Here is a 15,187-nt window from a genome sequence, read left to right as displayed (position 1 = left end):
CGGGACCTGATCCCAAAGGGATTTTCAATTTCTGATTTTCCCTTTTCCCCATTTTTTGCAGCCTCCAGCCTGACGACGTGCGAGGTGTGCGGCGCGTGCTTCGAGACGCGCAAGGGGCTCTCGAGCCACGCGCGCTCGCACCTGCGCCAGCTGGGCGTGGCCGAGTCCGAGAGCTCGGGGGCGCCCATCGATCTCCTGTACGAGCTCGTGCGCCACAAGCCCAAGGCCGAGGGCCCCGCGCTGGCCAAGAAGTCGGCGCTGGGCGGTTCCCCCAAGGAGCCGGGGCCGCCGCGGCCGCCGCTGCTGCTGCTGCCCAAGCCCGAGGGCTCCCTCAACAAGGCCATCAAATCCCCGCCGGGCTTCGCCAAAGCCCTGGGCCGGCCGGGCTCGCCCGCGCTCCGCAAGCTCCCGGCGCCGCTGCCGGGCTCGCCCAAGGGCGGCACCGAGGAGAAGGGGGCGAAGCTGGCGCTGAGCCCGCTGCCCGCCGACGGCAAGTGGGCGCCCGACGACGACGGGCCCCTCAACCTCAGTGAGTGGTGAGGGGTTTGGGGGGGTTAATTGGGGTTTAATGGGGTTTAATTGGGGTATAATGCGGGTTAATGGGATTTTATTGGGGTATAATGGAGTATAATGGGGTTTTATTGGGGCTTAGTGGGGTGTAATGGGGTTTTAATTGGGTTTTAATGGGCTTTAATGGGGTTTTATTGGGGTTTGGGCACCAAGGAGGACAGGCCCCTCAATCTCAGTGAGTGCCACAGGGTCAGGAGGGGTTTAATTGGGTTTTAATTGGGTTTTATTGGAGTTTAGTGGGTGTAACGCGGTTTTAATTGGGTTTTTATTAGGGTTTTGTGGAGGTTTATGGGGTTTAGTGCAGTGTAGTGGAGTTTTTAGGGGGTTTTTTGGGGTTTAATGCAGTTTTTATTGGGTTCTATTGGGATGTAATGGGGTTTTTGTTGTCTTTTTCTTGGTTTAGTGGGGTTTAATGGGGTTTTATTTGGGGTTTAATGGAATTTAATGGGATTTTACTGGGGTGTAATGGGGTTCTCTGGGATTTACTGGGCCTTCCTCTTCCTCTGCCTCCTCCTCCTCCTGCTCCTGTTTCTCCTTCTCTTCCTCCACCTCCTCTTCCTCCTCCTGGCACAAAACACACCCTGGACAGGAACATGAATCCTTTTATCCCAAATTCCCACCACCCCAAAAATCTCCTCAGCCCCAAATCCCCAAATTTCGGATCTCCACCAGCACTTTTAACCCCTTCTGTGCCATTCCCACCCTCTGCTCGGAGCTGTGCCGCAACATCCGCTGCGAGTTCTGCAGGGAATTCCTTGTGAACCCCCAAACTCCTACCAGCATTTTTAACCATTTCTCTCCCATTTTCCCCCTCTTTCCAGCCTGGGGCTCGGAGCTGTGCCATGACAGTTCTGTGGGGAATCCTCGGGAACCCCCAAATTCCCACCAGCATTTTTTAACCCCTTCTCTCCCCCATTTCCAGCCTCGGGCTCGGAGCCGTGCCACAACACCCACTACAAATTCTGCAGGGAATTCCTCAGGAACCCCCAAATCCTTTCCTGGGAATCTCCACAGCCCAAACCCACACCAGCTCCTTTTAACCCCTTCTGTGCCATTCCCAGCCTCGGCTCGGAGCCGTGCCACGATCCCAAACCCACACCAGCATTTTTTAACCCCTTCCCTCCCATTTCCCCATTTCCAGCCTCGGGCTTGGAGCTGTGCCACAACACCCACTGCGAGTTCTGCGGGGAGTTCCTGGGGAGCCCCATTTCCTTTATCCCAGATCCCTTTCCCAGGAATCCCTTTAACCCCAAATCCCCAAATTTTGGGATCTCCACCAGCATTTTTTAACCCTTCTCTCCCGTTTTCCCCATTTCCAGCCTCAGGCTCAGAGCTGTGCCACAACACCCACTACAAATTCTGCAGGGAATTCCTCAGGAACCCCCAAACCCCTACCAGCATTTTTTAACCATTTCTCTCCCATTTCCCCCCATTTCCAGCCTGGGGCTCGGAGCTGTGCCATGACAGTTTCTGCGGGGAATTCCTTGGGAAACCCCAAATCCCCACCAGCATTTTTTAACCTTTTTACCCCTGTTCCCAGCCTCGGGCTCGGAGCCGTGCCACGAAACCCACTACAAATTCTGCGGGGAATTCCTTGGGAACCCCCAAATCCTTTCCTGGGAATCTCCACAGCCCCAAACCCCCACCAGCACCTTTTAACCCCTTTTGTGCATTCCCAGCCTCGGGCTCGGAGCCGTGCCACGATCCCAAACCCCTACCAGCATTTTTTAACCATTTCTCTCCCATTTCCCCCATTTCCAGCCTCTGGCTCGGAGCCGTGCCACAACACCCACTACGAAATTCTGCGGGGAATTCCTTGTGAACCCCCAAACCCCTACCAGCAATTTTTAACCATTTCTCTCCCGTTTCCCCCCATTCCCAGCCTCGGGCTCGGAGCCGTGCCGCAACACCCACTGCGAGTTCTGTGGGGAATTCCTTGTGAACCCCCAAACCCCTACCAGCATTTTTTAACCATTTCTCTCCCATTTTCCCCCATTCCCAGCCTCGGGCTTGGAGCCGTGCCATGACAGTTCTGTGGGGAATTCCTTGGGAACCCCCAAATCCCTTTCCTGGGAATCTCCACAGCTCCAAACCCACCCCAGCATTTTTTAACCCCTTCTCTCCCGTTTCCCCCCGTTCCCAGCCTCGGGCTCGTAGCTGTGCCACAACACCCGCTGCGAGTTCTGTGGGGAGTTCCTGGGGAGCCCCATTTCCTTTATCCCAGATCCCTTTCCCAGGAATCCCTTTACCCCAAATCCCCAAATTTTGGGATCTCCACCAGCATTTTTTAACCCCTTCTCTCCCCCATTTCCAGCCTTGGGCTCGGAGTTGTGCCATGACAGTTCTGTGGGGAATTCCTTGGGAACCCCCAAATCCCCACCAGCATTTTTTAAACCCTTTCTGTGCCATTCCCAGCCTCGGGCTCGGAGCCGTGCCATGACAGTTCTGTGGGGAATTCCTTGTGAACCCCCAAATCCCTACCAGAATTTTTTAACCCCTTTTTCCCCGTTCCCAGCCTCGGGCTCGGAGCCGTGCTGCAACACCCACTACAAATCTGCGGGAAATTCCTCAGGAACCCCCAAATCCCTTTCCTGGGAATCCCCATAGCTCCAAACCCACACCAGCACCTTTTAACCCCTTCTGTGCCATTCCCAGCCTCGGGCTTGGAGCCGTGCCACGATCCCAAACCCACACCAGCTCCTTTTAACCCCTTCTGTGCCATTCCCAGCCTTGGGCTCAGAGCCGTGACACAACACCCACTACAAATTCTGCAGGGAATTCCTTGGGAACCCCCAAATCTCCACCAGCATTTTTTAACCCCTTCTCTCCCCCGTTCCCAGCCTCGGGCTCGGAGCCGTGCCGCGACATCCGCTGCGAGTTCTGCGGGGAGTTCTTTGAGAACCGCAAGGGGCTCTCGAGCCACGCGCGCTCGCACCTGCGCCAGATGGGCGTCACCGAGTGGTACGTGAACGGCTCGCCCATCGACACGCTGCGGGAAATCCTCACCCGCCGCCGGCCCGGCCACCCCAAGGCCTTGGCCAAGAGCCTGCTGGGCGGGCTGGCCCCGCTGGAGCCGCCCCGGGCCGGCCCCGAGCTGCACCTGCCCCCGGGGCTGGGCAAGAAGGTGCCGGCGCCGCTGAGCCCCCCGGGCCCGGCCCCCGGCGCCGCCTCCCCGCCACCACCGCCGCCGCCCACGGCCAGGAAAATGTTCCCGGGGCTCTCGGCGCCCTCGCTGCAGAAGAAACTGAAGCAGGACCAGCTCAGGGTGGAGATCAAGCGGGAGCTGATGGCTGGAGGAGGAGGAGGAGGAGGAGGAGCCGGGATCCATCCCGGGGAGGCGCCGGCGCCGCCGGACCCGGCCTGGGCAGCGCACGAGGAGATGGCGCCGCTCAACCTCTGTGAGTGGCTCTGGGGTTTAACCGGGGATTTGGGGGATTTAGGGGTTTGTCCCAGGAATTTGGGGGGTTTAGGGGTTTATCCCAGGAATTTGGGGGGTTTAGGGGTTTGTCCCAGGGATTTGGGGAGCTGGGATCCATCCCAGGAGCCCCTGGATCCATCCCAGGCCCATGAGATGGTGCTGCTCAACCTCTGTGAGTGGGTCTGGGGTTTAACCGGGGGATTTGGGGGTTTATCCCAGGAATTTGGGGGGTTTATCCCAGGAATTTGGGGGATTTGTGGAGCTGGGATCCATCCCAGACCCACGAGGAGATGGCGCCGCTCAACCTCTGTGAGTGGATCTGGGGTTTAAACCAGAGGTTTTGGGGTTTTGGGGGTTTTCTCATGGATTTTGGGAACTGGGATCTGTTGCAGACCTGTGAGGAGAGAGTGCTTCTCAACCTCTGTGAGTGGGTCTGGAGTTAAAACCAGGGGTTTTGGGGGTTTTCTCATGGATTTTGGGAACTGGGATCTGTTGCAGACCCGTGAGGAGAGAGTGCTTCTCAACCTCTGTGAGTGGGTCTGGGGTTTAACCGGGGATTTGGGGGTTTATCCCAGGGATTTGGGAGATTTAGGGGTTTATCCCAGGAATTTGGGGGATTTAGGGGTTTAACCGGGGGTTTGGGGGATTTAGGGGTTTATCCCAGCAATTTGGGGGATTTGGGGGTTTATCCCAGGAATTTGTGGAGCTGGGATCCATCCCAGACCCATGAGGAGATGGCACCACTCAATCTCTATGAGTGGGTCTGGGGTTTGTCCCAGGGATTTGGGGGGTTTGGGGGTTTTCTCATGGATTTGGGGGGCTGGGATCCATCCCAGACCCATGAGGAGATGGCACCGCTCAATCTCTATGAGTGGGTCTGGGGTTTAACCGGGGATTTGGGGGGTTTATCCCAGGAATTTGGGGGATTTAGGGGTTTATCCCAGGAATTTGGGGGATTTAGGGATCATCTCAGGGATCACCTCCTGGAGTTTGGGATTTCTGGAGCTGGGATCCATCCCAGGGTTGTGAGGAGATGGCGCCGCTCAACCTCTGTGAGTGGTTTTGGGGTTTATCCCAGAAATTTGGGGGATTTGGGGGTTTTTCTGTGGATTTGTGGAGCTGGGATCCATCCCAGACCCATGAGGAGATGGCGCTGCTCAACCTCTGTGAGTGGGTCTGGGGTTTGTCCCAGGAATTTGGGGGTTCAGGGATCATCCCTGAGGATTTAAGGCTCTAAAATCCCATCCCAGGGGTTTCCATCCCTAATCCCAAATTTCCCCCTCCCGCAGCCTCCAGGGTGGATCCGGTGTGCGACATCCACTGCGAGTTCTTGGGGCTCACCCCGGGGATTTTGGGGAGCTCATCCCGGGGATTTTGGGGAGCTCATCCCGGGGATTTTGGGGAGCTCATCCCGGGGATTTTGGGGAGCTCACCCCGGGGATTTTGGGGACACTCTGAGCCCATCCAGGGGATTCCATCCCTCCCTAATCCCAGAATTTCCCCTCTCCCGCAGCCTCCCGGGCGGACCCGGTGCGCGACATCCGCTGCGAGTTCTGCGGGGAGTTCTTTGAGAACCGCAAGGGGCTCTCGAGCCACGCGCGCTCGCACCTGCGCCAGATGGGCGTCACCGAGTGGTCGGTGAACGGCTCGCCCATCGACACGCTGCGGGAAATCCTCAGGAAGAAATCCAAGCCCTGCCTCATCAAGAAGGAGCCGCCGCTGGCGCCGGGGCTGGAGCCGGGCCCGGGGCTGTGCGAGGAGGAGCCCAAGGCGCCCCCGGGGCCGGGCAAGGCGCTGCCGCCCGGGCTGGCCCTGGGCAAGGCGGGCGCGGGGCTGGCGCTGGCACCGCTGGGCTCCAAGGGCGGCCCCGGGGCCTTCCTGGCTGCCAAGAGACCCCTGGGTGACGCCGACAGGCTGGGCGGGCACGGCGAGGCCAAGCACAAAGGCTTCGAGCTGGGCTTCAAGGCCAAGGCCCTGCACGACAAGGCCTGTGAGTGCCATGGGGATTTGGGATGGTTTTGGGTGGTTTTGGGATCTTTGGCATGGTTTTGGGATCTTCAGAATGGATTTCAGATGGTTTTGGGATGGGCTGGGCGGGCACGGCGAGGCCAAGCACAAAGGCTTCGAGCTGGGCTTCAAGGCCAAAGCCCTGCACGACAAGGCCTGTGAGTACCATGGGGAAATCATGGAATTTTTGGGGTTTTGGGATAGTTCGGGGATCGTTTTGGGATCTCTGGGATGGTTTTGGGATGTTTCAGATGGTTTTGGGATAGGCTGGGCGGGCACAGAGAGGCCAAGCACAAAGGCTTTGAGCTGGGCTCCAAGGCCACGGCCTTGCATGACAAGGCCTGTGAGTGCCATGGGGATTTGGGATGGTTTTGGGATGTTTCAGATGGTTTAGGGGTAGTTTTGGGATCTTTGGCATGGTTTTGGCATGGTTTTGGGGTCTTTGGGATGGATTTCAGATGGTTTTGGGATGGGCTGGGCGGGCACGGCGAGGCCAAGCACAAAGGCTTCGAGCTGGGCTTCAAGGCCAAGGCCCTGCACGACAAGGCCTGTGAGTGCCATGGGGGAATCATGGAATTTTGGGGGTTTTGGGATGGTTTGGGGATGGTTTTGTGATGTTTCAGATGGTTTTGGGATGGTTTTGAGATCTTTGGGATGGTTTTAGAATGGTTTTGGGGTGGTTTTGGGATGGGCTGGGTGGGCGTGGTGAGGCCAAGCACAAAGGCTTCGAGCTGGGCTTCAAGGCCAAGGCGCTGCATGACAAGGCCTGTGAGTGTTGGGGGAATTTTGGGGTTTTTGGGGTCTTTGGGATGGTTTAGGGATGGTTTTGGGATCTTTGGGATGGATTTGGGATCTCTGGGATGGATTTCAGATGGTTTTGGGATGGGCTGGGCGGGCACGGCGAGGCCAAGCACAAAGGCTTCGAGCTGGGCTTCAAGGCCAAGGCCCTGCACGACAAGGCCTGTGAGTGCCATGGGGGAATTTGGGTTTTTTGGGGTCTTTGGGATGTATTTCAGATGGTTTTGGGATGGTTTTGGGATCTTTGGGATGGTTTTGGGATCTTTGGGATGGTTTTGGAGTGGTTTTGGGGTGGTTTTGGAGTGGTTTTGGGGTGGTTTTGGAGTGGTTTTGAGGTGGTTTTGGGATGGGCTGGGCGGGCACGGCGAGGCCAAGCACAAAGGCCTCAAGCTGGGCTTCAAGGCCAAGGCCCTGCATGACAAGGCCTGTGAGTGTTGGGGGAATTTTGGGGTCTTTGGGATGGTTTAAGGATGGTTTTGGGATCTTTGGGATGGTTTTGGGGTCTTTGGGATGGTTTTAGAATGGTTTTGGGGTGGTTTTGGAATGGTTTTGGGATGGTTTTGGGATGGGCTGAGCGGGCACGGCGAGGCCAAGCACAAAGGCCTCAAGCTGGGCTTCAAGGCCAAGGCCCTGCACAACAAGGCCTGTGAGTGCTAAGGGAGTTTAGGGATGGTTTTGGGATCTTTGGGATGGTTTTTGTGATGTTTTTGTCATCAGCTGGAAACATGTTTTTTCCCATTTTTTCCCCATTTTTCCCCCTTTTTTCCCATTTTTCCATGTCCTGCCTGCTGCGAGCTGTGCGGGCTGTACTGTGAGAACAGGAAGGCGCTGGCCAGCCACGCCCGCACGCACCTGTGGCAGTTCTGGCATTGCCCATACCCCATTTTCACTACAATAATGCCATTTTTTCCCCGTTTTTCCCCATTTTTCACTATTTCAATCCCATTTTCCCTATTTTCCAGCAGCAGAAGCGTGCTGTGAGCTGTGCGGGTTGTACTTTGAGAACAGGAAGGCGCTGGCCAGCCACGCCCGGTTTCTGGCCCTGCCCATACCCCAAGATCCATATAAATAACCCCATTTTTCCCTGTTTTTTCCCGTTTTTCCCTATTTTCCAGCAGCAGAAGCGTGCTGTGAGCTCTGTGGGCTGTACTTTGAGAACAGGAAGGCGCTGGCCAGACACGCCCGGGCTCACCTGTGGCACTTTTAGCGATATCCATACCCCATTTTCACTACAATAATCCCATTTTAACCCCGTTTTTTCTGGTTTTCCTGTATTTTCCAGCAGCAGAAGCGTGCTGTGAGCTGTGTGGGCTGTACTTTGAGAACAGGAAGGCGCTGGCCAGCCACGCCCGCGCGCACCTGCGGCAGTTCTGGCACTGCCCATACCCCAATATCCATATAAATAACCCCATTTTTCGCTATTTTAACCCCATTTTTCCCTGTTTCCAGCAGCAGAAGCGTGCTGCGAGCTGTGCGGGCTGTACTTTGAGAACAGGAAGGCGCTGGCCAGCCACGCCTGGGCACACCTGTGGCAGTTCTGGCACTGCCTATACCCCATTTTCACTACAATAATGCCATTTTTTTCCCTGTTTTTTCCCATTTTTCCCTGTTTCCAGCAGCAGAAGCGTGCTGCGAGCTGTGCGGGCTGTACTTTGAGAACAGGAAGGCGCTGGCCAGCCACGCCCGGGCACACCTGCGGCAGTTCGGCGTCACCGAGTGGTGCGTGAACGGCTCGCCCATCGAGACGCTGCGCGAGTGGATCCGGCACCGCCCGCACAAGGCCGGCGCCTACCGCAGCTACATCCAGGGCGGGCGCCCCTTCTCCAAGAAGTTCCGCAGCTCGGCGCACCCGCGGGAGCCGCGCGGGGCCCTGGCCGTGCCCTTCCTGCCCAAGGGCGGGCTGGCGGCCGAGGCGGCGCTGGGCGAGTGCGGGAAGGGCCCCGAGGGCGCCGAGCGGGCGCTGGGGACGCCGCTGGGAGTGGTCAAGGTGGAGGAGCAGAGGGGCAACTTCAGCAGTGAGTGAAAGTGGGATTTGTGGGGTTTGGGGTGGGAAATGTGGGGGTGGGAATGGGAATGAGGAGTGGTCAAGGTGGAGGAGCAGAGGGGCAACTTCAGCAGTGAGTGGAAATGGGATTTGTGGGGTTGGGAATGGGGTTTGGGGTGGGAAATGGGGATTTGGGAATGGGGAATGGGAATGGGGAATGGGGCTGGAAAAATCCCTGGGAAATGGGAAAAATGTGATTTATGTGGTTGGGAATGGGGAATGAAAATGGGAATGAGGGGTGGTCGAGGTGGAGGAGCAGAGGGGCAACTTCAGCAGTGAGTGGAAATGGGATTTGTGGGGGTGGGAGTGGGGTTTGGAGTGGGAAATGTGGGGTTTGGGATAGGAAAAATGGGGTTTGGGAGTGGGGAATGGGGAATGGGAATGAGGGGTTGTGAGGGTGGAGGAGCAGAGGGGCAACTTCAGCAGTGAGTGATGGCATTGGGGAATGGGAAAAAATGGGATTTATGGGGTTTGGGGTGGGAAATGGGGGATTGGGAATGGGGAATGGGAATGGGGAATGGGGCTGGAAAAATCCCTATGGGAATGGGAATGAGGAGTGGTGAAGGTGGAGGAGCAGAGGGGCAACTTCAGCAGTGAGTGATGGCACTGGGGAATGGGAGAAAATGTCATTTATGGGGTTGGGAATGGGGTTTGGGATAGGAAAAATGGGGTTTGGGAATGGGGAATGTGGGATTGGGAATGGGGAATGGGAATGGGAATGAGGAGTGGTGAAGGTGGAGGAGCAGAGGGGCAACTTCAGCAGTGAGTGATGGGACTGGGGGAAATAGGAAAAAATGTCATTTATGGGGTTGGGAATGGGGTTTGGGGTGGGAAACGGGGGGGTGGGAAACGGGGGGGTGGGAATGGGGAATGGGAATGAGGAGTGGTCAAGGTGGAGGAGCAGAGGGGCAACTTCAGCAGTGAGTGAAAATGGGATTTATGGGGGTGGGAATGGGGTTTGGGGTGGGAAATGTGGGGTTTGGTGTGAAAAATTTGGGGTTTGGAATGGGAAATATGGGATTGGGAATGGGGAATGAAAATGTGAATGAGGAGTGGTCGAGGTGGAGGAGCAGAGGGGCAACTTCAGCAGTGAGTGATGGCATTGGGGAAAATGGGAAAAAATGGGATTTATGGGGTTGGGAATGGGGTTTGGGATAGGAAAAATGGGGTTTGGGAATGGGAAATGAAAATGGGAATGAGGGGTGGTGAAGGTGGAGGAGCAGAGGGGCAGCTTCAGCAGTGAGTGATGGCATTGGGGGAAATGGGATAATGGGAATTGGGAATGGGAAAATGGGGTTTGGGAATGGGGAATGGGAATGGGGACAGGAATGGGAATGGGGACAGAAATGGGGAAGGGGAATGGGAATGGGGATTAGGAATGTGAAATTGGGAATGGGGACAGGAATGGCTGTCCTGACCCCCATTCCCCCCATGGCAGAGTTTGAGCTGCGCCTGAGTGGGATTGGGATTGGGAATGGGGACAGGAGTGGGATGGGAATGGGAAATTGGGAATGGGAATGGGATTGGGACAGGAATGGGGACAGGAATGGGGGGACTGAGGATGGCTAAATGACCCCCCAAATTCCCCATGGCAGAGTTCGAGCAGCGCCAGGCGCGGCCCTGGAGCCTGAATGGGATTGGGAATGGGAATGGGGACAGGAGTGGGATTAGGAATGGGAAATTGGGAATGGGAATGGGATTGGGATGGGAATGGGGACAGGATTGGGATGGGAATGGGGACTGAGGATGGCTAAATGACCCCCCAAATTCCCCATGGCAGAGTTTGAGCGGCGCCAGGCGCGGCCCCCGGAGCCTGAGTGGGATTGGGAATGGGAATGGGAATGGGAATGGGAATGGGAATGGGAATGGGAACAGGAATGGGAATAGGGACAAGATTGGGAATGGGAATGGGGACAAGGATGTGAAACTGGGAACGGGGACAGGAATGGGACTGGGAATGGGAATGGGAACAGAATTGGGATGGGGATGGGGGGACTGAGGATGGCTAAATGACCCCCCAAATTCCCCCCATGGCAGAGTTTGAGCGGCGCCAGGCGCGGCCCCCGGAGCCTGAATGGGATTGGGAACAGGAGTTGGATTAGGAATGGGAAATTGGGAATGGGAATGGGATTGGGGACAGGACTGAGGACAGGACTGGGAACTGAGTTCAGCTCACTGACCCCCATTTTCCCCACCATGGCAGAGTTTGAGCGGCGCCAGGCGCGGCCCCCGGAGCCTGAGTGGGATTGGGAATGGGAATTGGGAATGGGAATGGGAATGGGAACAGGAGTGGGATTAGGAATGGGAAATTGGGAATGGGAACTGAGTTCAGCTCACTGTTCCCCATTTCCCCCCCTACCACTGCAGAGTTTGAGCGGCGCCAGGCGCGGCCCCCGGAGCCTGAATGGGATTGGGAATGGGAATGGGATTAGGAATGGGAATGGGGACAGAGATAGGAACTGAGTTTGTCTCACTGTCCCCATTTTCCCCCCTATCATGGCAGAGTTTGAGCGGCGCCAGGCGCGGCCCCCGGAGCCGCCGCTGCCGCGCGAGGCCGAGCCCGGCGCCGCCGAGTTCCCGCGGAAGCTCCCGGAGCCGCGGCCGCCGCCCCGCGTGCGCCCGGTGCCCGCGCTGGTGCCGCGCCCGCCCCAGACCTCGCTCGTCAAGTTCGTGGGCAACATCTACACCCTCAAGTGCAGGTGGGAAAGGGGATTTGGGGTTTGGGGGGCTTTTCCCGATTTTCCAGCCTTTTTTGGGGCTTTTTTCTGGATTTTCCCCACTCTTCCATCCCTGGTTTGGGCTCTTTTCCCACCTTCTCCTGCTCCCCCATCCACGTTTTTTGTTCTTCTCCCCCTTTTTCCTGAATTTTTTGCCCCCTTTCCTACTCTTCCATCAACGTTTTTGGCTCTTTTCCCCTTTTTCCTGTATTTCCCCTCATTTCCGGCATTTCCCCCTTTTCATCCTCTTCCCTTCCTGTTTTTGGCTCTTTTCCCCTCATTTTCTGCTCTTCCATCCTTGTTTTTGGCTCTTTTTCCCAGCATTTCCCCTTTTCCTGCTCTTCCCTCCCTGTTTTTCACTGTTTTCCCCTCTTTTCCTGGGTTTTTGGGGGCTTTTCCTGATTTTCCAGCCTTTTTTGGGGCTTTTTTCTGCATTTTCCCCACTCTTCCATCCCTGGTTTGGGCTCCTTTCCTCTCTTTTCCTGGGTTTTTGGGGGCTTTTCCCCAATTTCCAGCCTTTTTTGGGGTGTTTTTCCTGATTTTCCCCACTTTTCCATCCCTGCTTTTGGCTGTTTCCCACCCTTTTCCTGTTCTTCCATCCTTGTTTTGGCTCTTTTCTCCTTTTTCCCAGCATTTCCCCTTTTCCTGCTCTTCCCTCCCTGTTTTTCACTGTTTTCCTCTCTTTTCCTGGGTTTTTGGGGGCTTTTCCCCATTTTCCAGCCTTTTTTGGGGCTTTTTTCTGGATTTTCCGCACTCTTCCATCCCTGGTTTGGGCTCTTTTCCCACCTTCTCCTGCTCCCCCATCGTGTTTTTTGTTCTTTTCCTGCATTTTGCCCCCTTTCCTACTCTTCCATCAACGTTTTTGGCTCTTTTCCCCTTTTTCCTGTATTTCCCCTCATTTCCGGCATTTCCCCCTTTTCCTGCTCTTCCCTTCCTGGTTTTGGCTCTTTTCCCCTCATTTTCTGCTCTTCCCTCCTTGTTTTTGGCTCTTTTTTCCTGCATTTCCCTTTTCCTGCTCTTCCCTCCCTGTTTTTCACTGTTTTCTTCTCTTTTCCTGGGTTTTTGGGGGCTTTTCCCGATTTTCCAGCCTTTTTTGGGGCATTTTTCCTGATTTTCCCCACTTTTCCATCACTGCTTTTGGCTGTTTCCCACCCTTTTCCTGTTCTTCCATCCCTGGTTTTTCTTCTTTTTCCCCCTTTTTCCTCATCTCCATCCCATTTTGGGGAGTTTTCTCCCCTTTTCCCACTCTCCCATCCCATTTTTGGTGTTTCCCACCCCAATTCCTTCCCCAGACCTCGCTCGTCAAGTTCGTGGGCAACATCTACACCCTCAAGTGCAGGTGGGGAAACGGGAATTGGGGTTTGCTCCTGGGTTTTTGGGGGCTTTTCCCCAATTTCCAGCCTTTTTTGGGGCTTTTTTCCGCATTTTCCCCACTCTTCCATCCCTGGTTTGGGCTCTTTTTCCCAGCATTTCCCCTTTTCCTGCTCTTCCCTCCCTGTTTTTGGCTCTTTTCCCCTCTTTTCCTGGGTTTTTGGGGGTTTTCCCAATTTTCCAGCCTTTTCTGGGGTGTTTTTCCTGATTTTCCCCATTTTTCCATCACTGCTTTTGGCTGTTTCCCACCCTTTTCCTGTTCTTCCATCCCTGGTTTTTCTTCTTTTTCCCCTTTTTCCCAGCATTTCTCCTTTTCCTGCTCTTCCCTCCCTGTTTTTCACTGTTTTCCTCTCTTTTCCTGGGTTTTTGGGGGCTTTTCCCGATTTTCCAGCCTTTTTTGGGGCTTTTTTCCGCATTTTCCCCACTCTTCCATCCCTGGTTTGGGCTCTTTTCCCACCTTCTCCTGCTCCCTCATCCGTGTTTTTTGTTCTTTTCCCCCCTTTTCCTGAATTTTCCCCTCTTTCCTACTCTTCCATCAATGTTTTTGGCTCTTTTCCCCTTTTTCCTGTATTTCCCCTCATTTCCGGCATTTCCCCCTTTTCATCCTTCTCCCTCCCTGTTTTTGGCTCTTTTCCCCTCATTTTCTGCTCTTCCATCCCTGGTTTTGGCTCTTTTCTCCTTTTTCCCAGCATTTCCCCTTTTCCTGCTCTTCCCTCCCTGTTTTTCACTGTTTTCCCCTCTTTTCCTGGGTTTTTTGGGGCTTTTCCTGATTTTCCAGCCTTTTTTGGGGCTTTTTTCCCGGATTTTCCAGCCTTTTTTGGGGCTTTTTTCTGGATTTTCCCCACTTTTCCATCCCTGGTTTGGGCTCTTTTCCCTCTTTTCCTGCATTTCCCCCATCCCTGGTTTTTCTTCTTTTCCCCCTTTTTCCTCATCTCCATCCCATTTTGGGCAGTTTTCTCCCCTTTTCCCACTCTCCCATCCCATTTTTGGTGTTTCCCACCCCAATTCCTTCCCCAGACCTCGCTCGTCAAGTTCGTGGGCAACATCTACACCCTCAAGTGCAGGTGGGAAAGGGGATTTGGGGTTTGCTCCTGGGTTTTTGGGGGCTTTTCCCCAATTTCCAGCCTTTTTTGGGGCTTTTTCCCAGATTTTCCAGCCTTTTTTGGGGTTTTTTTCCGCATTTTCCCCACTCTTCCATCCCTGGTTTGGGCTCTTTTCCCACCTTCTCCTGCTTCCCCATCCCTGGTTTTTTGTTCTTCTCCCCCCTTTTCCTGCATTTTGCCCCCTTTCCTACTCTTCCATCAATGTTTTTGGCTCTTTTCCCCTTTTTCCTGTATTTCCCCTCATTTCCGGCATTTTCCCCTTTTCCTGCTCTTCCCTTCCTGTTTTTGTCTCTTTTCCCCTCATTTTCTGCTCTTCCATCCTTGTTTTTGGCTCTTTTCCCCTTTTTCCCAGCATTTCCCCTTTTCCTGCTCTTCCCTCCCTGTTTTTCACTGTTTTCCCCTCTTTTCCTGGGTTTTTGGGGGCTTTTCCCCAATTTCCAGCCTTTTTTGGGGTGTTTTTCCTGATTTTCCCCATTTTTCCATCCCTGCTTTTGGCTGTTTCCCACCCTTTTCCTGCTCCCTCATCCCTGGTTTGGGCTCTTTTTCCCAGCATTTCCCCTTTTCCTGCTCTTCCCTCCCTGTTTTTCACTGTTTTCCCCTCTTTTCTTGGGTTTTTGGGGGCTTTTCCCGATTTTCCAGCCTTTTTAGGGGCGTTTTTCCGCATTTTCCCCACTTTTCCATCACTGGTTTGGGCTCTTTTCCCACCTTCTCCTGCTCCCTCATCCGTGGTTTTTTATCTTTTCCCCCCTTTTCCTGCATTTTTGCCCCCTTTCCTATTCTTCCATCAATGTTTTTGGCTCTTTTCCCCTTTTTCCTGTATTTCCCCTCATTTCCGGCATTTCCCCTTTTCCTGCTCCTCCCTCCCTGTTTTTGGCTCTTTTCCCCTCATTTTCTGCTCTTCCCTCCCTGTTTTTGGCTCTTTTCCTCTCTTTTCCTGGGTTTTTGGGGGCTTTTCCCGATTTTCCAGCCTTTTTTGGGGCTTTTTTCCGGGATTTTCCCCATTTTTCCATCACTGCTTTTGGCTGTTTCCCACCCTTTTCCTGCATTTCCCCCATCCCTGGTTTTGGCTCTTTTCCCCTTTTTCCCAGCATTTCCCCTTTTCCTGCTCTTCCCTCCCTGTTTTTCACTGTTTTCCCCTCTTTTCCTGGGTTTTTTGGGG

General features: G+C 54.7%; 1 protein-coding gene across 6 annotated transcripts in view; it reads left to right on the top strand.

The window, feature by feature from the left end:
- WIZ (WIZ zinc finger) overlaps nucleotides 1-15,187 on the top strand; it is a 77,292-nt gene that overhangs the window by 56,732 nt on the left and 5,373 nt on the right. For 2 of the 6 annotated variants that reach the window (XM_074530195.1, XM_074530197.1), the window contains exons 7-11: nucleotides 62-529; nucleotides 3,411-3,968; nucleotides 5,502-5,978; nucleotides 8,410-8,808; nucleotides 11,341-11,536. In XM_074530195.1, the coding sequence (XP_074386296.1) occupies nucleotides 62-529; nucleotides 3,411-3,968; nucleotides 5,502-5,978; nucleotides 8,410-8,808; nucleotides 11,341-11,536 (2,098 nt within the window). Of the gene's footprint in view, nucleotides 1-61; nucleotides 530-3,410; nucleotides 3,969-5,501; nucleotides 5,979-7,908; nucleotides 8,027-8,409; nucleotides 8,809-11,340; nucleotides 11,537-15,187 lie in introns of those variants that run through there. The other 4 variants (XM_074530198.1, XM_074530196.1, XM_074530201.1 and 1 more) reach the window with 4 other exon arrangements.

Source organism: Zonotrichia albicollis, chromosome 32 (genome assembly GCF_047830755.1).
Source record: "Zonotrichia albicollis isolate bZonAlb1 chromosome 32, bZonAlb1.hap1, whole genome shotgun sequence".
Taxonomy (NCBI): Eukaryota; Metazoa; Chordata; class Aves; order Passeriformes; family Passerellidae; genus Zonotrichia; species Zonotrichia albicollis.
The sequence above is the reverse complement of the archived record's forward strand: the minus strand, read 5'-3'. Positions and strand labels throughout refer to the sequence as shown.